At 38.4% G+C, this 21,125-nt stretch overlaps 8 protein-coding genes and 1 long non-coding RNA gene across 15 annotated transcripts in view; 4 read left to right on the plus strand and 5 right to left on the minus strand.

Annotated features, from left to right (window-relative positions):
• Nucleotides 339–2,573, plus strand: LOC104793790. Of its 5 annotated transcripts, none has more exons than XR_002037593.1 (11): nt 339–563; nt 682–748; nt 840–891; nt 996–1,044; nt 1,142–1,243; nt 1,335–1,563; nt 1,658–1,746; nt 1,818–1,863; nt 1,965–2,149; nt 2,238–2,317; nt 2,422–2,573. It is a non-coding gene; the product is annotated as an uncharacterized LOC104793790 (long non-coding RNA). The 5 variants fall into 5 exon arrangements; XR_002037595.1 differs by having other exon boundaries at nt 996–1,000; XR_002037592.1 differs by having other exon boundaries at nt 682–741; nt 996–1,055.
• On the plus strand, nt 2,670–6,367 carry LOC109124878 (pentatricopeptide repeat-containing protein At3g04130, mitochondrial-like). 2 transcript variants are annotated; one of them, XM_019244219.1, is made up of 8 exons: nt 2,670–2,729; nt 2,835–2,916; nt 3,160–3,239; nt 3,334–3,367; nt 3,471–3,505; nt 3,601–3,727; nt 3,864–4,315; nt 4,422–6,367. In XM_019244219.1, the coding sequence occupies exons 7-8, from the start codon at nt 4,204–4,206 to the stop codon at nt 5,972–5,974; spliced, it is 1,665 nt and encodes a 554-aa protein (XP_019099764.1). In that variant the 5' UTR covers nt 2,670–2,729; nt 2,835–2,916; nt 3,160–3,239; nt 3,334–3,367; nt 3,471–3,505; nt 3,601–3,727; nt 3,864–4,203; the 3' UTR covers nt 5,975–6,367. The 2 variants fall into 2 exon arrangements, with proteins under 2 accessions (XP_019099764.1, XP_019099767.1); XM_019244222.1 differs by lacking the exon at nt 3,334–3,367.
• Nucleotides 6,676–9,673, plus strand: LOC104699018 (E3 ubiquitin-protein ligase MIB2-like). Its single transcript, XM_010414401.2, has 2 exons — nt 6,676–8,140; nt 8,217–9,673. The coding sequence occupies exons 1-2, from the start codon at nt 7,424–7,426 to the stop codon at nt 9,483–9,485; spliced, it is 1,986 nt and encodes a 661-aa protein (XP_010412703.1). The 5' UTR covers nt 6,676–7,423; the 3' UTR covers nt 9,486–9,673.
• LOC104703275 (transcription factor GTE12-like) lies at nt 9,940–10,947 on the plus strand. Its single transcript, XM_010419283.1, has one exon. The coding sequence runs from the start codon at nt 9,940–9,942 to the stop codon at nt 10,945–10,947; it is 1,008 nt and encodes a 335-aa protein (XP_010417585.1).
• Nucleotides 11,157–14,282, minus strand: LOC104699106 (U11/U12 small nuclear ribonucleoprotein 48 kDa protein-like). 2 transcript variants are annotated; one of them, XM_010414480.2, is made up of 5 exons: nt 12,901–14,282; nt 12,699–12,813; nt 12,473–12,580; nt 11,696–12,254; nt 11,157–11,603 (listed from the first exon to the last, which is right to left on the minus strand). In XM_010414480.2, exons 1-4 carry the CDS (start codon nt 14,238–14,240, stop codon nt 11,703–11,705), a joined length of 2,115 nt encoding a protein of 704 aa, XP_010412782.1. In that variant the 5' UTR covers nt 14,241–14,282; the 3' UTR covers nt 11,157–11,603; nt 11,696–11,702. The 2 variants fall into 2 exon arrangements, with proteins under 2 accessions (XP_010412782.1, XP_010412838.1); XM_010414536.2 differs by having other exon boundaries at nt 11,157–11,384; nt 12,901–14,240.
• LOC109129332 (germin-like protein subfamily 1 member 3) lies at nt 14,492–15,605 on the minus strand. The gene is made up of 2 exons (XM_019237368.1): nt 15,406–15,605; nt 14,492–15,168 (listed from the first exon to the last, which is right to left on the minus strand). The coding sequence occupies exons 1-2, from the start codon at nt 15,533–15,535 to the stop codon at nt 14,612–14,614; spliced, it is 687 nt and encodes a 228-aa protein (XP_019092913.1). The 5' UTR covers nt 15,536–15,605; the 3' UTR covers nt 14,492–14,611.
• On the minus strand, nt 16,976–17,884 carry LOC104703283 (germin-like protein subfamily 1 member 5). Its single transcript, XM_019237380.1, has 2 exons — nt 17,727–17,884; nt 16,976–17,579 (listed from the first exon to the last, which is right to left on the minus strand). Exons 1-2 carry the CDS (start codon nt 17,851–17,853, stop codon nt 17,017–17,019), a joined length of 690 nt encoding a protein of 229 aa, XP_019092925.1. The 5' UTR covers nt 17,854–17,884; the 3' UTR covers nt 16,976–17,016.
• On the minus strand, nt 18,306–19,413 carry LOC104699265 (germin-like protein subfamily 1 member 6). The gene is made up of 2 exons (XM_010414621.2): nt 19,070–19,413; nt 18,306–18,994 (listed from the first exon to the last, which is right to left on the minus strand). The coding sequence occupies exons 1-2, from the start codon at nt 19,194–19,196 to the stop codon at nt 18,438–18,440; spliced, it is 684 nt and encodes a 227-aa protein (XP_010412923.1). The 5' UTR covers nt 19,197–19,413; the 3' UTR covers nt 18,306–18,437.
• LOC104699359 (40S ribosomal protein S16-1-like) overlaps nt 20,745–21,125 on the minus strand; it is a 1,934-nt gene continuing 1,553 nt past the window's right edge. The window contains exon 2 of the mRNA XM_010414758.2: nt 20,745–21,122. Coding sequence (XP_010413060.1) covers nt 20,922–21,122 — 201 coding nt within the window. The 3' untranslated portion in view covers nt 20,745–20,921. The remainder of the gene's footprint in view (nt 21,123–21,125) is intronic.

Below are 21,125 nucleotides of genomic sequence, written 5' to 3' on the forward strand. Positions count from 1 at the left end.
CCATGCAATTGTTTCATACACATCCTTGCATAAAACTCATATTCTTGGTTGAATACGATTATTAATCACATCGAATTGGTTGGCAAGTATTTTAATACAGGGATTTTTAAAAATAAGGACAGTATATATGACTGTATGTCCCAAAAAAATCGTTGCTTTAAAATTTATAGAGTTTGCTTTTGGGCTTATATTAACTTTAAATTAATGTTGTCCCATGTGTGTTGGTTTTATTATTATATAATAAAAGAAAATTTAATATTGGAATAAAGGAAATAGGAATAGGAATTAGATGACCAAAACATAAAAAAGAAATAGGAATAGGAATTTCCTTTTCTTCTTTTCTCAACCCTTTATAAAATAATACACTCTTCCCTGAGAGACTGATGAGACTGAGAAATCAAATTATCATCAGAGAGACTCTTCTTCACTAGGAGAAGAGAAAAAAAAAAAAGGCACAACTATGAGAAACAAAAGTTGCGAGAGAGAGATAGATTCGAGGAGTATGTCGACGAGAGAGAGAGAGAGCAGGCAACAAACGTACCCAAACAAGTCAGAGAAGAGAGGTATCTCCTCTTGTTATGTGTTCTTAGTAAATTTATGATAAATTGACTTGATTTCGTGTAGTTTTTTTTTTTTTTTGTATCTCTGACTGGGTTTTTTATTTTCGATTATGTGAAACAGGTGCTCGTTGATCGATTTATTTGACCTATCGATTGATGGACTTGGCGACTCATAAATTGTGTGAGTCGTACGTATTATTTTTTTGGTTTTTTATGTTTTCTTTTTTAGATTGATTTTGTTCGATGATGATGGATTTAATGTGATTATGGGTGAGTTAGGGTTTGACGAGCCTGCAGTGGAAACAAAAACCTTCTAATCCGTCTGTGTAAAGTATGTATAATTCCTTGTTAGTTTTAATTATTTCGTTATTGTTATAAGAATTTGGTCTCAGAATCTTCTAATATTGAACTCTCTGAATCTTTTGATGATTTCAGATATGGTACGGGTGAGGTTTGGGGGGGGGGACCTTGTTGTTTCCATGGCGTAATTCGCTTGTACTCTCTCATCTTATTATTTAATTTGTCTAATATTCTTGTGATTGATGGTTTCGTGTGGTGTTTGATTGTCTCATTGACTGTAGGGAAACGAGTGTTGTGTTACGAACACAGCTAGCTAGCTCTACCAAAATCCATGAAGGAGACCATGAGCGAGCAACGTCCAAGAAGAAGAAGAGCCCCTCCAGGTTTTGTTTCAAATCATCCATCTCTATTCTTCAAGGTTTTGTTTCGTTCATCCTACTTTTTTTTTTTTTTTAACCATTCTTGTTGTTGCAGGATAAAGAGCCGTGTCAGAACCTGTTGCTACAACACACAGAGCAAGCCTCAGGAAATATCAACTTACCCTAATTAACCAAAGCAAGCAGAGATCAACAACAAGGCCAGGTTCTAATTCGTTTTTTTCTTCTTCTTGTTCATTCAACAGTTATCTCTCCGGGATGCGGGCATCTGAAAGATTAGCTAGGCAATTCAGCTGAGGATGGGAGGACCTTGTTGTTTCCATGGCGTAACTCTCTTTTATCTCATCTTTTGATTGATATTCTAGTAATTGATGGTTTTCTTTAATTTCTTGTGTTGATTGATTGTCTCATTGACTGCAGGGAAACGAGTGTTACGAACACAGCTAGCTCTACTAAAATCCATGAATGAGACCATAAGCAACGTCCAAGAATAAAAAGACCCCTTCCAGGTTCTGTTTCAAATCATATTCACTCTTCTTTCAAGCTTTTATTTCAAATAACCATTTTTCTCTGACTGCAGGGAATCGAGTGTTACTAGCTAGCACAGAGATCAACATTAAATCCAGGTTCTATATCATTCTTTGTGAGATCATATGGTATTTAATTAAATGAGATCATGAGAGGCCATTCTGATTCCTTTTTTTTTCTCTTCTTGTTCATTTAACAGTAATTTCCGGGATACAAACGTTAGAGGTATAAAACAAGGAGAACATTCCTTTCCCAAACCACCACTGGCAGTTTTCTCATGGAGACAAGTTGATGATCATAGCTGGCTATCTCTCTACCAATCTGATTCACGAGTATCAAGCCAACCAAGGATGCAGAGATCAACAACAAGACCGCATATGCTAGGTATCTATATCATTCTTTGTGAGATCTTACTGTAATTATGTGAGATAAGAAACCATTATAATGCTTTTTCTTCTTGTTCATTCAACAGTAATCTCGGGGATGTTGACGTCGGAACAGATATAAAACAACCACCACTTCAGGTTTCTCACGTGTGAGTAATCAACACAGGTGCGCCAAATTGTTTCAAAATCAGATTGATTCACTCCAACTATGGTATTACGTTCCTCTTATAATTGCGGTTTTCTTTGGGTGTGTTGATTTCTGCATTGCAGGGAAACGAGTGTTGAAAACATAGCTAGCAATACCAAACTGAATATGGAAAGTCAAGCCAGAACCAGAAACTGCAACGCTGCTACTCCACTGGACAAAACGAGGTCTTGCTCACACGCAAGTTTTAAGCTTGACCTGTGAAAAAGCAGAGAACAAGAAGGCAATGCATCTAGTTTCACGTAGTTATATTTGTACTTCATAAATAGAAAACTAAACTAAACCAATGCGTTCTGTGATTTGATGCCGATCTCAACAGCTCCAGATTTGCCTGCATCAAAAAGAAGCACACCACATCTGCTAGAATTTTCAGGTAAATGCGCTCTGTATCAGAAAGTATCATCACTTAATAGCATATTTATAGCTTAATTAAACTGTTTAGTTAACCCTGCAAGGATCTCATTTCTTACCGTTGCAGGACTCCGTCTTCAAACAATGGAAAGGGCTAACCAGCATGCGTAGACATCTTCAATAGCTTCAATATATAATTCTCTAATCAGGTATGAAGCTTCTTTTCACCCCTAGAAAATTTATTTGTATGCATAAAACACTTGATTTCATTCCATCTGATCGATATGCCTCTATTTTCTTAATATCAGTTTTTTTGCTTTTTCCTCTTCATTGTCACATTTATAAAAAGTTCGTTTTGATTAGTTTGCTGCTTCAGAACTTACTGAGTTGTGTCTCAGTACGCATATCACTTATTGGTTGATCTATCTTAAATGCTATCTATCTGGATGCAGGTTATTGTTGAATCCACCTAATTAGTGTTTAAGGTTTCGGTTTTACAGAACCTTGTGTCGACATGGGCTACTATAACAATGTAAGTGTCTGTTGTCTTCTTTATTAACTCTACCACTTTATGTTCAAAATTGTTGCTCCATCTTTCTTGTTTTTAAAGCATGATACTTTTGCAGGTCTTTGATGAATTCAATTACCAAACTAATATCGGTATTACAAAGGAATTAGTTTAGGATTAAGCCTTATGTTCATGAGTTTTCATGTTCTTAGTTTCAAAGCTGCAATTATTAAGTCTTTTGCTTCTCTATATCAGGTTGGCTACGCGATGGATGGAAAATCATTCTCCAGGTAAGCTCATCTTTATATGATATAGTCTAACACTTACGTACAATCTTGGTTTGACCTTAGATTGAATCTAAGAGGAATTAGGAATTCTATATCAGGCTTACAACTGGGAATCTCACAAACATGATTGGTGGAGAAAATTGGATGGAAAAGTTCCCGTCATCGCAAAATCTGGCTTTGCTTCTGCATGGTTGCCACCACCATCTCAGTCTCTTGCACCAGAAGGTAAGAATAAATTGATTTCCAAGACTTAATGAGCTTTTGTGTATATATGAGTTTTTGATCAAATAACCATTACTAATCATCCCCATCACTATTGTTTCAATCATCATACTTCTTTTAACCATTCTTGTTACTGCAGGATAAAGGGCCGTTAGAACCAGTCGCAAGCGCATGTTTGATGCTGACTATGAACCATCTCACCATACATTTTTATCTCTGATCAAACAGCTGTTCGACAAGAGAGATATGTGCAGTAGAGAAAAGCTGTGAAACAGGAGAAGAAGCTTGACCGGAAATACGATTTATGTCTAAGTGTTGCCATAAAAATTATGAAGCAATGTAAGTAGGCACAAGAAGCTTGTTAATAAATGGGTGGATTTGAAGACTTAAGCTTGTCTCAATGACAACATAATTCATCAGAAAACAGAACCTAACCGGTGTTCAAACCAAAACGGTATTTGGGCTTTAAATGGGCCACCATGTCATGTTCTATGGACCCAAAAACCCTACTCTGCGATTTAGTCCTCGTCAAATTTCCCGGCGAGACGGCCGTCGTCGTCCTCACATTTTCCCATTGCCTCCAGCTCTCAGGTACGAGCTTTTGAGTTTTAATGTCTCAATTATGTTCGTTATATGTCACCGTTGAGATCCGAATTTCATTTATGGCGATAAAAATTGGACTTTTATGTGGTTGCAGTTGAAGAACCCTCGATTCTGGGTTTTAGAATTCTCCTGATGTCTTGCCTTATTCAGAATCGCATTGGAAACACCTTGTTACGCCTTAAACCTTCGGTTGCTACCGCTCTTACCTCTACGTTCATCAAGAATCTCTCTACAGTTTCGGAGCAGACACTTGATGAATCTTCACAGTCTGAGGAGATATGGAATGTAATTGTAGGTAGAGCAGGTGATAGAGACAGTGAAGATGAGGTTTTTAATCGTCTATCTAACGATGAACTCTGTACCAGGATCAATCTCTCTGATGGTTTGGTTCATAAGCTACTTCATAGGTTTAGAGATGACTGGAGATCTGCTCTTGGTGTTCTGAGATGGGCTGAGACTTGTAAAGGGCACAAACATTCTAATGACTCTTACGATATGGCGGTGGATATTCTCGGGAAGGCGAAGAAATGGGATCGGATGAAGGAGTTTGTGGAGAGAATGAGAGGTGATAAACTTGTCACTTTGAACACTGTTGCTAAGATCATGAGGAGATTTGCTGGTGCAGGGGAATGGGAAGAAGCAGTGGGAATATTTGATAAATTGGGTGAGTTTGGATTGGAGAAGAACACAGAATCGATGAATCTGCTGCTCGATACGCTTTGCAAGGAGAAAAGTGTCGAGCAGGCTCGGGTAGTTTTGCTAGAGCTTAAGTCACACATTACACCAAATGCTCATACGTTTAATATCTTCATTCACGGTTGGTGTAAGGCAAATAGAGTCGAGGAGGCTCTTTGGACGATCCAAGAGATGAAAGGCCATGGGTTTCAACCATGTGTTATTAGCTATACGACGATTATAAGGTGTTACTGCCAGCAGTCTGAGTTTATTAAGGTCTATGAGATGCTAAGTGAAATGGAAGCTAATGGGTCTCCTCCGAATTCTATTACTTACACGACTATTATGGCTTCTCTTAATGCACAGAAAGAGTTTGAGGAGGCATTACGGGTTGCTACAAGGATGAAAAGATCCGGTTGTAAACCTGATGCTCTTTTCTACAACTGCTTGATTCACACGCTCGCTAGAGCTGGTCGGTTAGAAGAAGCTGAGCGGGTTTTCAGAGTTGAGATGCCAGAACTTGGTGTTTCCATGAATACATCTACCTATAACTCCATGATCGCTATGTACTGCCATCACGACGAGGAACACAAGGCGGTTGAGCTTCTCAAGGAAATGGAGAGTTCCAAGCTTTGTGATCCGGATGTTCATACGTATCACCCGTTGCTGAGATCTTGTTTTAAGAGAGGAGATGTAGTTGAGGTTGGGAAATTATTGAAAGAAATGGTGACTAAACATCATCTCAGCCTCGATGAATCGACTTATACTTTTCTGATACAGAGGTTATGCAGAGCCAATATATGTGAGTGGGCGTATTGTCTATTCGAAGAGATGATTAGCCAAGATATCACGCCGCGGCACCGGACTTGTTTGCTGCTCTTGGAAGAGGTCAAGAAGAAGAATATGCATGAATCCGCTGAGAGAATCGAACACATCATGAAGACTGTGAAACTCAGTGCCCCTTTAAAGTGAGATATTTTTTACTATGGCTGGACCTGTGTTTTCTTTCGGCATCTTCTTACCTGTTTATTGCGGTATGGTTACGAGAGAGGCTAGACAATTTGTGGTACTGTTGAATAGGGGGAGATTGTAGATTGTGATAATTTGTGCACTCCAGGCTTTATAGAAAGAAGACAAGATCAGATCATGCGTAAAAATGTCCATTGTGTTCTTCATTCAACCACATTGTAGTGTAGCTTCATAAGTACTTTGGTCATTGGTAAGAGAAACTTCTATTTCAAATACAAGAATAGCTGTTAAGGTTTGTAACTCTGGAGTTGATTGATTCTGACACAATCTTGAAAGTAAAGAGGTTGGCTCGGCAAGCTGTCTGCTCTGACTCAAATCTTTTTAAGGGAAGATCCAGTCTTACAAGATCTATACACATGAGATATAAGGAAAAACAATTTCTTTAATATATAAGCATTGAGTTTAGGGAACAGATACATGTGCGTTTGGATGCGTCCACACTCCACACCGACAGAAAGGTAGATCCATATTACTAACCCCAAAAGCCCAAACAAAACAAAAAAAAAAATATCTTTTTAGGATTTTTTTGTTTTCTAATTGAGTAGTCTTCTTCAACCACGTAATGATGGTTAAGCTTTAACTACGAATCATTATGCATTTTTAGTGAATTATTGAGTAGATATTATTAAGGGCCCTCAAGTGGTTAGCTAGCTGCCACAAGGGGGGCGCTTTTTATTTGGTCTACATCTATCAAATTGCAGATTTATTGAGCACAGAGTACAAAACCTACTATGATTAAATAATACCTCCACGGCTCCACGTCTGGTTTCAACAAAACGAGCGACGCGTCTAATTAGATGAAACATCCATTCAATTATTACTTTTGAACTTTCCTGAAATATACAAACCATAACAAGATCCTGCTACGTATTTCTCTCGAAAAACCAAAACAAAAATTCTTGCTGCAGAATAATATTCTTTACACATTCTTCTTTCTTTTTTTTCTCGAAATTTAAACTTTTTAATCTTTTGAAGATCATAAAAAAGAGATTAACAAATGATAAAATGATAAAATACCGTCAGATATGGTCCACTCACGGGGAATGAAGGAATCTTGTATATCTTCGATGCTCCCAAAATTACTATTTTTATACTTTTTTTCTGGTAACACATAATCACAAGTTCCGTCCGTCTCCGCCACAACAACACGATCTTCAAGACTTCTCCTTTTTTTTTGTTGCCTTCTGCTTCATCACTTTGTGTGCGTCGTAAACAAATATATCTCCATTGATTTCAAACTATTCATATTCTTCTTTGTATTCTACTTCCTCTGTTTTCTCTTTATTTATTTCCCTTATCACATATGCTCTGTTTTTTCTAATCTTTGAGAGAGTCTTTAATTTTTGGTTTAACAAAAACCGAGTAAGACCCGGTTCCAAATCTAAACCGGAAATGCCACCGCCGATATTTCCTCTCCGGTGGGAAAGCACCGGAGACCAGTGGTGGTACGCTTCACCGATCGATTGCGCTGCCGCGAACGGTCTATACGACGTTGTCATCGAGCTTCTTCACCAAGACACAAACCTCCTCGTTAAACTCACTTCCCTCCGCCGTATCCGCCGCCTCGAAACCGTCTGGGACGACGGAGACGGTAACAACTGCCACGTGGCTCTTAACCGCTCCCGCGTCGCTAAAAGACTACTAGAAGAGTGCGAAATCGGGAACGGAGATAACTCCCTCATCAGAGCTGGCTACGGCGGCTGGCTGCTTTACACCGCCGCTTCCGCCGGAGATTTAGAATTCGTGAAGAAGCTTCTAGAGAGAGATCCACTTCTCGTGTTCGGTGAAGGAGAATACGGTGTCACTGATATCCTCTACGCGGCCGCACGAGGTCGAAACGACGACGTGTTCCGTCTCGTTCTCGACTTCGCTTTGTTACCGGCTGATATCGCCGGCGTCGAAGAAATCAACGGCGAAAAGTTAACAGAGAAACAGTTAATAGTAAAAGAGGAGATGGTAAAAAGAGGAGTCCACAGTGCCGCGAGAGGCGGACACGTGACAATCCTCGATGAACTTTTACCCTCTGGCAAATACGACGACGTTTCAAAACTCAGAGATGCGTTTGGTTCTACTCTGTTACACTCTGCTTCTAGCAGAGCTCAAATCGAAGTAAGAACTACCACAAATCAAATCATTTTATTTACATTAATTTAATGCATAGACTTATTTATTGATATTAATTCAGGTGGTGAAGTATCTTGTATCCAAGTATGATTCGATCATGGAGGTTCAAGATAGCCATGGAAACACAGCGTTACATATAGCTGCTTACAAGGGTCATTTAGATGTAGTGGAGGTTCTTATTAACGAATCTCAACCGTTGATTTCCATTGTTAACGGAGATGGTGACACGTTTCTTCACACGGTCGTCTCTGGTTTTGCTGCGTCCGGGTTTAAACGGTTGGACCGGCAGATGGAGCTTCTGAAGAAGTTAGTCTCAGGAGGGGGAGGAAGCTGTTCCGTTGACTTTTCTGAGATTGTCAACGTTAGAAATTGTAACGGAAGAACTGTGGTTCATCTAGCTGTGATGGATAATCTTAACGCCGTTAGACCTGACGTCGTTGAGAGTCTGTTGAGAATCCCTGGCGTTGATCTTAACGTCGTTGATTCGTACGGGATGACGGCCATTGATTTGCTTAAACGGCAAACGCCGAAAACGCTCGTTTCTGAGTTGTTGATCAAACGGCTTGTTGCCGCTGGTGGGAGAACAAACTGCGGTGAGAGCGTTTCGAGGTTTAGAGAAGAGCGTTATGGATTCTGCGGTAGTCCAGGAACTTCGTTTGAGATATCTGATTCTGAGATTTTTCTATTCACGGCGGCGAGAACGGATCACACCGCTGAGTTAAGAAGTCCAGACAGAGAGAGTTTCGATGGGATCAGTGAGTGTTCGACTGAAATCTCCACGCATTCTAAACGCAAACGCCGCGGTGGTGGTGGCGGCGGGGGAACAGGAGCGCGTCTTAAGCTTCTTTTACGGTGGGCGAAGAAGGAAGAGTCGGAGGAGAATCGACGTTTCTCAGGAGATAACAACAACCGTCGTGTTCCTCTCAGAGAGATGTATTCGCCGTCGGGTTGTAACAGAGGAGAAAGAGCGTTTCCGATGAGAACAGAGAGTGGTGATCTCCCGAGTTTATCAGTGAGATTGAAATTTACTCAAGGGTTGATGAAAGGTGTCGTGGTTCAGGAATCTCCGAGATTCGTGTTCTCTCCTCCGGCGGTTTCTGATTACTCTGGAGCTCCGTCGTCGGCTTGCTCGTCGCCGTTTCAGACGGTTTCTTCGGAATTAGGGAGAAGAACACCAGCGATGAAGAAAAAGGGATCTTTTATGGACAGATACTTGTCTTTTGGGGGTAAAGGATTAGCCATTGATGGTTCTTCTGAGATGAATAGTGGCTCTGGTCATCGTCTCCGTCCACGGAGTTTCAAACGAGCCATCTCTTTGGTTTCTTCTTGAAATCACATAGTTTTCTTTTGTCACACGTAATCTTTACCCTTTAACTCAAGGGGTTACATTTAAATTCATATAATTGTAAGAAAAGGGAAATAAAAATAGATTCTTGGTTTTAATAAAAGGAAAACTGAAGTTTGAAAGTATTATTTTCGGTTTTTTTTTTTAAATTGGGATAATTGGTAATTTATATACATCTCCATATTGGATTAGGAGTTTTTTTTGTTAATAATCAAATTACTAATTTCCTTTTCTCTATCTCCTATCCTATCTAGTTCATGTGTAATTAGGAGTGACTCCTTTTAAAAAACTTCAAAACAGTTCCATATAAACTTCAAAACCCTAGTTTCTCTCTATCGTTCTTTTCTTCGTGTGTCTAGTTCAATCGAACAAACGAAGACGCTCCGTTTGAACTGGGGTTTGTGCTGTTCTCTGTCGGGTTGTCATCGTGTTTGTAAGAATGGTTACAGAATCCAAACTTAGGATAAACGTTGGATCTGAAGCCAATCGATCGAGGAAGAAGCGTGGAGCTGAAGAGGTAGAAGAGCTTGATCAGGCAAATACGAATAAGAAGAAGCAAAAGATGGATCGCGATCGCGAGTTGTTGTCCTTGCATGATCTGTGTCTAAATTTACTAGAATCGATGAGAGACGAATGGTTAGGTTGGCGTTTTGAGGAGCTTGTCATTGAAAACCCTAATTATTTCTCTGTTATATCAAAGCCAATGGATTTCGTCACAATCAAGTCCAAACTCGCCAAGAATCTCTATCTCAATATTGCTGAAGAGTTTCCCAGAGATGTTCAATTAGTCTTCGAGAATGCGATTCGCTATTATCCTCCTGAGAATTCGCTTCACAAGAACGCTAAGAAGCTTAAGAAGCTTTTTGAGTTGAGGTGGGAATCGGTAAAGACGAAGATAGCTTGTGGGAGAGTTACCTTGGGCCAAAAGGTTTCTCGTTTGATAAATCCAGTGAAAGAGCAGAGCAAAGAGGATAAGCCTGAGAGCAAATTCGAATTCGATCAAGGTTTAATGCCCTTATCTCCTACGAAGGCTCTTCGTGCGGCAACAATCAGGATTCGATTTGCAGATACTATCGTGAAGGCCAAATATAGAAAGCTTATCGACGAGAGTGGTGGTAACAAAGCTGATGTGATGATGAGAATGGAGAAAGAAAAGCAACTTTTAGAAAGAAGGGAACGTGAAGTGAAAGCTAGAATCGAAGGTGAGCCTAGAGCTGCCAGGTTGAAAGTGCTATGCAGGGAACGGCTTGCGTTAGAGGAGTTGGAAGAAGAAGCCAAATTCAATATTGTAGATAACTTGCAAACTATGAAGGAGGTGGTGAAACTCTGTGGTAGATCCTATCTGGCAAGAAGAACTCGGAGGATTGAAGAAGAGCTTGGTCTGTTTTTAACAATTGAGGATTATTGGCCGGAACTGGAAGAGATTAAGGAGGAGGGAGAAATCTAGTAGAGACTCCTACATAAACGTCTCGTGTAATTACTTTATGGCCAACCTTTCATTCAGCATTCAAGGAATCCTTGGCCGATTGTTCAATCCTAGTTCCTTAGTTGCTTCAGCTGACACAAGCTGTTATGTTATTGGTTCATTTTTGTTTCATAACAGTGTTTTGTTTTTGTTTTCTGGTTTTAAGTAAAACTATATGATTATGACAGGAATTAGAGAAGTTTGAGGCAAAACTGAAATAGGAACAGAAGCAAAATCAGTAGGGATTACATCACTTAAACTGGTGTTTTGTCATCTACATGCATTTCCTAAAGTAACGAGACTTAAAAAACATAGGAGTATATCACAATTACGATCACTTCTGGAGTTCACCATTTCTTCCCAGCAATCTCATGGCTCACGGCGTGTTCATAGCAAGAACATACTTAATTAACTTCAATCTGTCACAACCAGAGAAGAAAAAGGAAACTGAAATATATAGGCATCTATGGTAACTACAGTGGAACTATAAATCCAAGAGAGCTGGAAAATGAGTATCACCAAGTGAGATAAAGACAGATAACACTCAGATGCATCAAACAAGGTAAGAATTTGGTGAAGGATACAAAAGAGGATACAGATTCACACATAATTGCTCTGATGCTCCAGGTAAACTTTTACTGCAAGATCATCGGGATTTAGCACCCATTTTAAAGTCAGACCAGCCCACACGGTGATAAGGAGATAGAGAGGTGGTTTTAAATTGACTTACCTTCTTTTTAAGTTAACTCCTTTTCTGTTGGATTGTATCTATCTTCAAACGAATTTTGATTCCTAGGTTCCCGACTGCGGCGGTCATATGGATCATCCCTTCTGGTCCTGTAATCTGATGAACTCTTCTCACGAGATGATCTGTGGCTTTGATGATAAGCCTTCTTTTCGAGGCTATGCCGTTTGGTCCTTGTGAATTCATCATCTCTTCGATCACTGTGCTTGTCATCTCTTCGATCACTGTGTTTATATGATCTGTGACTCTTCTGTCTCTGCGAACTACCTGAATCATACTCCTTATGCCGGTTTACTTTATCTGTATTGTTTCTGCTATCCTTTGAATATTCAATATCTGCATGTTTCTCTCCATTCCATTGCTTATAGACTCTTGATGATGCATCTGTTAATGTTGATGGTGCAGTCTCGTAGCCAACGTCACTTTCTTTCTGATCGTTGCCTACAGAAGACGGGGATTGTAATGGCATTCCTTTCTCAAAACATCCAATCCCTCCTGCTAGCTTAATTTCTTCTGTATATCCTTCTATTATATCACGTAACACCTACAAAACAAAAGATTGAGAAAAATCAGTGAAAGAAGCAGATAATGTAAGTTTTTATTGCTAACTGAACTATGATCATAATGAAAGTATGATTTTAGAAGGGCCAGTTTTCTCAATCCCATTTCTATCCAAATATTCACTGATCATTTTGCATCAAAACATTCAAAACACAAGAAACTGTGATGACCATAGGCATTGAAAAGGAAACCGCTTCTTACCTGTCGAGGCGTTCGTTTCACCTTCTTACCACGGTATGACATTCTCCTACGCTTGTAATCTCTCTCTTCAGCTAAAAGCTCTTCTCTTGTCTTCATTTTATTCATATCCTACACCATTATAAACAATATATATATATATATACATATAGTTCAGTTCGTTCAATATAAGTTCCCTACAGTAATATTTGTTTCTTTCATGTTATATAACAGTTAGTTTAGTATTAACCTGATTTGATGAGCGTTGTCTCGGAAGACCATCATGATCAATAATAGGCTGGTAGCTAGAACGTCTTTTCCGTTCTTCCTCAGCTTTAGCTGTCATAACACCAAGCTCGGCCAACCTACAGATTGACAGAGACATTCATGAGGAATCAAACTCAGATCCAAACATGATATGATTAATAGCCTTTGAAAGATTTCAAACCTACCGCTGATATCTTGTTAGTGGTTGGGCATATCGTATCGCCCTTATTTTCCCTTCAAGCATGGATCTTTCATACAATGCTGCAACAGCTGCTGCAACACGGGACACAGATATCACCTGAGCACTGTCCAAAGTTTTGCCTCCTTCCCCACCTGAACTACTCTCGAAGGGCTTCTCCATCTTCCCATCCTTATTACTCAACCTTGCATCATCCAGTGTGGTTCTTTCTGACCGAAACAACATTATTTGAGAGGCGGATTCTAGTATGCACTGTTTTAACATATCTAGAGCAAAAAACTTGCCATTTCCTTCTCCATACAAGACAGCAAGTTGAGAAGCTAACCAAGAAAACACTCGAACCAAGACTGGACACTCAAATACTCTACTTTTGCAGCTCATAATCTTCTGCACACCAACAGCATTAACATCAGACTCCAACATAAATCCACAAGCTTCTTTCACAACCGGTTTCAAACACAACCGAAAGAGCAAGAATATATGATCTCTCATGTAAGTATCAATTATTACACCAAATCTCGTGGAAGTAACCAGAATCCATGAGCTCAACTCGCTCGTTTCAATCACATTCAAACCCAGAATAGCAGAAAGAACACTATAGGAATACGAATTTGGGTAATCCCTCCACTGATCAATCTCACTCTTTATTGAACAGAGATCAGACGGTAATATCCCTAGCATACTATTTTTCTCCTTCTCATCAAGAACTACCAAATCGCTACATTCCACAGATAGAACATTAGGAAGTGTTAAAGTTAGCTTTTTGCGATCGAGCTCAGAGAAGCTCACAGCTCCAGGACAATCTTTGTAGAAGAAACTAGTTCCAAAATCAGCTAACGCATCATCTAAGGAGACACAGAGATCACCACCATCGTCCTTCAGCTGTACTTCACAGTGTAACTCGAGTGTGTTCCGGTAACTACTTAAGGATCCAAGAAGGTGAGTGAGGTCAAGAGGATTTGGGCAACCAAGTGAATGGAGAAAGAGAGCTTCTGGTGGCATTAAGTGATTTGAATCAAAAGGGCAACGAACAAAACCGCCATTTCCGTCCTTCTGGAGAAGATGAGAGTGGTCTAAAGCTAGATTTTGAGAGAGAGAATCTAGGGTTCTTTGACATTCCGACAACAGAGACTGTAACGATGAGATAGTACCGGAGAGCTCGCGAATCGGCGGCGGAGATGGAGCGATGGGGTGAGTGTTAAGGTTTTGAAGTGGAGGTGGAGGAGGTCGAAAGAAGAAATTAGGATTAGGGTTTGGAGGAGGACGATGGTGGAAGAAGTTCAGATTAGGGTTTTGATAGTGCGGAAACGACGGTGGTCGATCCATGAGTTCCGACGACGGCGAACTTCACTGAAACGCTGTGAATTGAATTGTGTGATTCGAAACGAGACATTTCCTATATAAAGCCCATTTAACGAGGCCCATTAATCTCATTATCCGGTCCATATCCATATTCTATTTTTCTTTAAATAGATTAAACTTAAGCTTATTCGTCTGAATTGATTTTATATTATACGTTAAGTACATAATATGAGAGTCAGAGAGTAAGAGAAAACGTTTGTGAACTTTGATTATAATATTAATCTGTATTTTATTTATTTGTTAATATGTATTTGTTACACTTTACTAAATATTTTAAATAGTATATAACCATCAAATATAAATTATATATCCACAATTATTATTTCTCACTAATTTTATTCATTAACGATATCATCTTCAGGAGCAAACACTGTCCGAAGATATTTCACTGTGTTGATGTTCAACGCAAAAGCTTTAGCCAAAATATTTGGATCAATCGAAGGGTTCGACCCGAAAACTGCATCACCTACCGCGATCAAACCAGGATCTTGGCTCCCAACCGCCCCAATGGCAACCGCATTTGTCGTCCCGACATTTGCATGAAACTGTACCAATCCGATGGGAAAAACAAACACATCTCCTGGATAAAGAATTTTGGAGAAGAGTGTGTAGTTGTAGTCGTTCGACGACACAAAGCCGACTGAGAGCTTTCCCTTGATGACTAAAAGTATCTCGGAGGCCCGTGGATGAGTGTGCGGTGGGATTTGACCACCCGGGGAAAAGTCAATGCGGGCAATGGAGACCCCAAGAGTGTTGAGACCAGGGATATCAACGGGGTTGATAAAGGACCCAAGGCGGTTGCTGGTGTTTCCAGGGATGTTAAGGCCAGAAGCAAAGAAATCATTGGATGTTACTAGTTTTGGATCTTTGCAGAACCTTCCATTTACGAAAACTACGATTCAAAATTAATAAAGAACAAATCAGTTAAAGGTTTGTAATTAAATTTGAAAATGAAAGTTATATAGTAACGAACTGTGTGCTCGCCTATGTTTTCATGCCATATATTCTAGTTTGCAACTTCTATACAGATTTAAATAATTTGTTTTTATCTTAATTTTTTGGCAAGGTAGAGATTACTAATTTTAATAACTTCTTTTTTTTACGTTAATTATGATTTATTAGAGACTACCTCCATTTATATCCTGGACGCCGGCAACACAGTAGTCTTGAAGAGGAGATGGGTCATAACCAGATACAAACGAAGATGCTAAAGTCAGCAATATGATTTTAGCTACGAGAAATTGAAGACGACCTTTCATTTTTTTTTTTTGGGTTCAAATATAATTGCTCCTGTGGTTTTGATTTCCTTGTCTTTGTTGGATTAAGCGATAATGCATGAGAAACATGGATGCGCTATATATATACACTTATATAGTCAGAAAAAGTCGTCCAAAACTAACTTATTTTAGTTTACAAGTAAATTACATCTAACAATTATAGATTGATTTTGTTTGTACGTACGAATAAATATCAAGACCTAATAAAAGTAAATTATAAAATGTGGACATTCATGCATTCATTTTGTTTCTAGGTATGATTGTTTTCTTTAACATATGTTTATATGTTAATTAATGAAGTCTGACTGGTTATCAAATTAAGGTTTGATTGTTTTCTTTATGGTTTTTTTATTATCTTCTTCTTCTTCTTACTCTTCCTTTTTGTTTCTTGTATGAATAGTTAAGTTTGAAACAAATAGTTTACTTTTTATAATGAATCAAACTCGTTATAAGAAGACTAGCTAGCTAGCTTCCTCATAACAAATTTTAAATATGTTAGAATTCAAAGTATTGAAGTGTTGAATCCGAAGTTTTCCTAAATTACCTGGAAATTTCAAACGTGAGAAGATGTAATAACGAATTTATCATAAACATAAGCTACACACAAACTCTCTCCTAAGGAAATATGATCAAGTAACTATATTAATTTGTGTGATTATTGTTCAAGTAAATGATTATATCATCAATATGACTGCATATGCGAGTATAAAGTCTTTGGAGTTAAGAAAATGAACTTGGAATATTTTGTTATATACAAGCTAAAAATCCAGACGTGGCCAGTATTACTCTTTATTAAATTACAATATGATATAATAAAACACATTTTAATAACATAAACCATGTGCATCGCAAGCTCTAAACTGTAAATGAATTTGGAGTCCAATATGCAGAGAACAACATAATCCTTAATTAGTGTTAAGCCCCTCTGTAAGAGTGTTTTGCTTCCATGAATACTGTGTAGTCTGTGTTGTGTCTATAATATGTAAAGTAATTTAAAACTATAAACCATGCCTTCTCTGTTATAAAGATTAAATTATGTTTGTTTTGGTTATAGAGATGGTTTTTTTTTTAAAAAATATCACAATGCGTTTTCTACATGGACGTTCTTGAAGCGATTTTGTAACACGTTATTAAGATCTCGTAGGACATTTTCAGGTTTGTGTCTTTTTCTTTTAACATTCCACTATGAGGTCCACAAACCTCTTTTTTTATTCCCATATCTCACTCACATCCTCTTAAATCTTAAACTAAAACATATGGCTTACTTATTCATTAGCTTTATTAATTTCTTACAGTAATTAGCACATTACAATCTTACATATTTTTATTTTGCGCACATTTTTGTTGTTTGTATTTCCTGTTATATATATATATATATATATATATATATATATATATATATATATATATATCTAATCATCAGCTTATTCCGCCTAAACTATATTTGTCGTTATTATTTTAGACTAATCACGTATGTCATCTTGAGAAGAAAACACTGCCTGAAGATATTTCACTTTGTTCAAGTTCAGCGCAAAAGCTTTAGCCAAAACATTCGGATCAATCAAAGGGTTCGATCCGAAAACCGCATCACCTATCACGATCCTGCCCGGTTCCTGGCTCCCAGCAGCAGCAATCACGACCGCATTTGTCTTCCCAATATTCGCATGAAATTGTATCAAACCTTTGGGAGACACAAACACATCTCCGGGATAAAGAACTTTGGTGAAGAGCGTGTAGTTGTATTCGTTCAACGATACAAATCCAACGAAAAGCTTGCCCTTGATGACTAACAAGATCTCGCTGGCACGCGGGTGCGTGTGAGGTGGGACTTGACCTCCCGGGGCAAAGTCAATGCGAGCAATACCAACCCCGAGAGTGTTGAGACCAGGCATTCTTTCAACAGTAACGGCAGTAATTGTGGAGCCGGGACCGGTGCTGGTGTTTCCGGGGACGTTTAGGTCGGAAGTATAAAAGTCATTCGCCGTTACACGTTTTTGATCTTTACAGAACTTCCCATTTACAAAAACTGCGAAGCGAAGTAGTTAAATTTAAAGGGTTTGAGGTTTGAATAATATAATTTAGGTTACTCTGATTTTGACATATAAAATCCGGTTTAAAGAATATCAAATTAATGAGTCATATACAGTATGTGCAATATATAGATAGAGATTACCTCCATTTATATCGTCAACTGCAACACAGTAGTCTTGAAGAGGAGATGGGTCGTAACAAAATACAAACGAAGATGCTAAAGCCAACAATACGATTTTAGCTAAGAGAAATCGAAGACGACCTTCCATTTTTTTTGTTTTAATTTTTTCTAAAATAGAAATGTTGATTAGTATGATTTCATTTGTGAATTAAGTCATGCTGCATGAGAACATGCATGCGTTATATATAGCCAAGAAGTCGTCCCAAAACAGTTGGTTTTAGTTTACAAGTAAATTGCATCTACTATATAGATAATAGATTGATCGAGTTTTAATGTAATACAATGGACTTAAATCCAAGGCCCCAATACAAGAAAATTAAAAAATTTGGGACTTCCATGCATGCTTTGCGTTTTATTTATTAACTTTGTAAAGCCTGTCTGTTTATCATTTGAGTTTGTATAATAGTCTTTTTGTTCTATAGACTATAGTGGAGCTTGCGGTGTATTAATAACACAAATATAATCAAATTCATTTTTTATGCCTTATTTATTGATTTAAAATGTTAGTAAACCCTTACGTTGGTGTTGAAAAAAAAAATCTATTAACACATAATATCTTGTTTTAATTTACCCGCTTACAAAGTTATACAATAATTTGTAGCCAAACATGTGATGTACCTCCTTATTTATATTATCATCAATCCTCTAAAACCTTATTACCTTAAAAAATTTCTACGACCATAATGCAGGACCATACACTATCTGGAGAAATCTAACCAAGTTAGCGTCTAACTGAAAAGCTTTTGCCAAAACCTCTCGAGGAATCGAAGGGCTCGATCCAAAAACCGCGTCTGCGATCGTAATCGTGCCAGGATTCTGGCTCCCAAACCCAGCAAACGCAACCGCCCTTGTCCTCCCAACGTTCATTTGAAAATGTATCAAACCAATGGGAAACACAAAAACGTCTCCTGTTCTAAGAACCTTGGAGAACAGTCTGTTGTTGTCTTGGTTCGAAGAGACAAACCCAACCAGGAGTGTTCCTTTGGTGACCATGAGTATTTCAGAGGCGCGTGGATGTATGTGCGGTGGGTTTTGACCTCCCCGGGCAAAGTCTAAGCGAGCGAGGGAGACTCCGAGGGTGTTGAGGCCAGGGATTTTGTTGACATCCACCGTTGTGACATTAGAACCGATGAAGCTGGTTGTGTTTCCGGGGATGTTTAATCCCGAATAAGAGAAATCATTTGCCGTTACTGATTTTGGATCTTTACACACTTTTCCATTCACGAAAACTGCAAGAAAAGACTTGTTATAGCGGAAGCTAAAGAGATACTAGACCGAACACTAAACTATAATAGAGATTATACCTCCATTAGTTTCGTTGGCAGCAACACAAAAGTCTTGAAGAGGACTTGGATCGTAACAATACACAAATGAATATGATAAAGCCAATAAGATAACGTGAGCTACAAGGAGGCGAAGAAGCAATTCCATGATTTCTTTTGTTCTAATTAAAAAAATTGGGTACAAAGAGTGTTAGATGAGAAGCATATAGGCTAATTATATAGCACAGATAAATTCATTGAATATATATTCATGTTATTTTTTCGTTACAAGTCAATTACATCAATCTACTACTGATGATCTAAATGTTTGAGCTGTAACATTGAATATTTGATGTAATTGTGATTCTGATTTGCTTTGATGATCAGAGTAGACACTTAACATGTAACCAAGCATTAGCCATAAATTTCTTTTAATTTTAGAAGTTAAAAACACCGCACATTTACGATCATGAACGTAAACCACACACAAACTCTACTGATTAACAATGACCACAGTATTCATCGTAATTAAATTTCGGTAACAAATGTAATTATAAACATCTACTTCATCCCCACTGTACCTAAATCATCTTCTTGAGTTACTTTCAAACAGAGTTCTCTGTTCTCTCTGTTTTTAAATCGTACGTACTAGGCAGGCTCCTTCTGTCTGTTGAGTTTCGAGATGTCTATGATGAAGGTCTCAGTTTCATCCCGAACATGATCAATCTCTAAGATTCGTACACCACATGACATGCTAAGACGAAGAAGCCATGAGAAGAGGTTGAACAAACTGTAGACACCGAAGCCAAGGACTAGAATCCATGAGAAGACTTTCCAGCTTGACTATACCAAAAGATATGAAAATTTTTAGTGATAGTAGTAAAGATTCCCAATAGAGAAGAGGGGAGCTCCACAAGGCTTCAGCATTTATAAAACTTAAATTTCTTGCGATAACTGACATTCCTGAACGAGGAGGGGAGTGGACTTGAGCAATCTCTAAGATACAATCTAAACGTTTACACCAAGATAAGAGATGTTCGACCTAAATCCAAGGAACGTTTGACCGAAGGCAGTGTCGAGGTCTAGCGACATTGTTGACGGCATGACGGTATTGACCTTTTGAAACGAAGAGGATTGCTTCAAAGTTGAGGGTAACCTTAACAATTTAAGGGTAATTCGGTCGTTCGTATATTCTAGAATCTAAAAATCAAAGTCGAACGCTCAGACTAGCTTTCGTTTCAAGCGGTTGGGCGATTAGTAATTGATTCAGCAATCAACGCATCAGATTAGAGTAAACGGGCCAGGGAAAACGAAGAATCAATAGCATTCTAAGTAAACAAATCCATAAACACAGAGGCTCGACAAATTCTTAGCTTTCTACAAATTTCAGTTGTTTCTCATTCCAAGAAAAACAACAAGGTTACGTTCCATGAATGAAAAACAGAAGTACAGAAGTTACCAAACCAAATCATCATCAAACTCTTTCTCGAAAAATATGGCTTAAACAACAGTACACATGACAAACTTAAAAATCCGAAAGCAATTATCAAATATTCATACAAGAAAATTATTTTCATTTCTCTAGCAAGACAAATTGCATCAAAAACTAGCTGGGGAAATTACTTGAGCAGAGCTACTCTAAAGTCAATATCATCAATCAACGTTGCAGGAGACAAGCCAGACACTTTTCACAAACAGTAACGAGTAAAAAGAAGAGTGATCAAGACATAATTTATCAATTCCAGAGATAATCGAGTAACCATTATCCAATAACCCATTAAAATAAACGCAAAATAGAATCTAAAAGTCTCACAATTTCAACATATTCATTCATACTCCCAAAACGTTTGATAGAGAAACAAAAAAAAAAAAAAAGGCAAACCAGTAGTATTTTTTAACGGTAACTCTTCTGGAAACGAGCACGAGCACCACGACCACCAAACTTCTTCGGCTCGCACCTCCTCGGATCCGCAACAAGTAGAGTCCTGTCGTACCTCACCAAGATATCCTTAATCTCCTTCTTCGACTGCTCATCCACATACTTCTGGTAGTAAGCAACGAGGGCCTTTGCAATGCTCTGACGGATTGCGTACACCTG

Source organism: Camelina sativa, chromosome 1 (assembly GCF_000633955.1).
Source record: "Camelina sativa cultivar DH55 chromosome 1, Cs, whole genome shotgun sequence".
NCBI classification, from domain to species: domain Eukaryota; kingdom Viridiplantae; phylum Streptophyta; class Magnoliopsida; order Brassicales; family Brassicaceae; genus Camelina; species Camelina sativa.

What these genes read in the sequence shown, in the direction of transcription:
- LOC109124878 (XM_019244219.1), top strand. Translation starts at nt 4,204, where the DNA reads ATGTCATGTTCTATGGACCCAAAAACCCTACTCTGCGATTTAGTCCTC. An exon ending in CCATTGCCTCCAGCTCTCAG is followed by an intron (nt 4,316 to 4,421) that starts GTACGAGCTTTT and finishes ATGTGGTTGCAG; the next exon opens with TTGAAGAACCCTCGATTCTG.
- LOC104699106 (XM_010414480.2), bottom strand. Translation starts at nt 14,240, where the DNA reads ATGGATCGACCACCGTCGTTTCCGCACTATCAAAACCCTAATCTGAAC. An exon ending in CCACTAACAAGATATCAGCG is followed by an intron (nt 12,814 to 12,900) that starts GTAGGTTTGAAA and finishes GTCAATCTGTAG; the next exon opens with GTTGGCCGAGCTTGGTGTTA. An exon ending in TGAAACGAACGCCTCGACAG is followed by an intron (nt 12,255 to 12,472) that starts GTAAGAAGCGGT and finishes TTTGTTTTGTAG; the next exon opens with GTGTTACGTGATATAATAGA.
- LOC104699265 (XM_010414621.2), bottom strand. Translation starts at nt 19,196, where the DNA reads ATGGAATTGCTTCTTCGCCTCCTTGTAGCTCACGTTATCTTATTGGCT. An exon ending in TGCCAACGAAACTAATGGAG is followed by an intron (nt 18,995 to 19,069) that starts GTATAATCTCTA and finishes CTTTTCTTGCAG; the next exon opens with TTTTCGTGAATGGAAAAGTG.
- LOC104703283 (XM_019237380.1), bottom strand. Translation starts at nt 17,853, where the DNA reads ATGGAAGGTCGTCTTCGATTTCTCTTAGCTAAAATCGTATTGTTGGCT. An exon ending in AGTTGACGATATAAATGGAG is followed by an intron (nt 17,580 to 17,726) that starts GTAATCTCTATC and finishes TTCGCTTCGCAG; the next exon opens with TTTTTGTAAATGGGAAGTTC.
- LOC104703275 (XM_010419283.1), top strand. Translation starts at nt 9,940, where the DNA reads ATGGTTACAGAATCCAAACTTAGGATAAACGTTGGATCTGAAGCCAAT.
- LOC104699018 (XM_010414401.2), top strand. Translation starts at nt 7,424, where the DNA reads ATGCCACCGCCGATATTTCCTCTCCGGTGGGAAAGCACCGGAGACCAG. An exon ending in CTAGCAGAGCTCAAATCGAA is followed by an intron (nt 8,141 to 8,216) that starts GTAAGAACTACC and finishes ATATTAATTCAG; the next exon opens with GTGGTGAAGTATCTTGTATC.
- LOC109129332 (XM_019237368.1), bottom strand. Translation starts at nt 15,535, where the DNA reads ATGAAAGGTCGTCTTCAATTTCTCGTAGCTAAAATCATATTGCTGACT. An exon ending in CGTCCAGGATATAAATGGAG is followed by an intron (nt 15,169 to 15,405) that starts GTAGTCTCTAAT and finishes TTTGAATCGTAG; the next exon opens with TTTTCGTAAATGGAAGGTTC.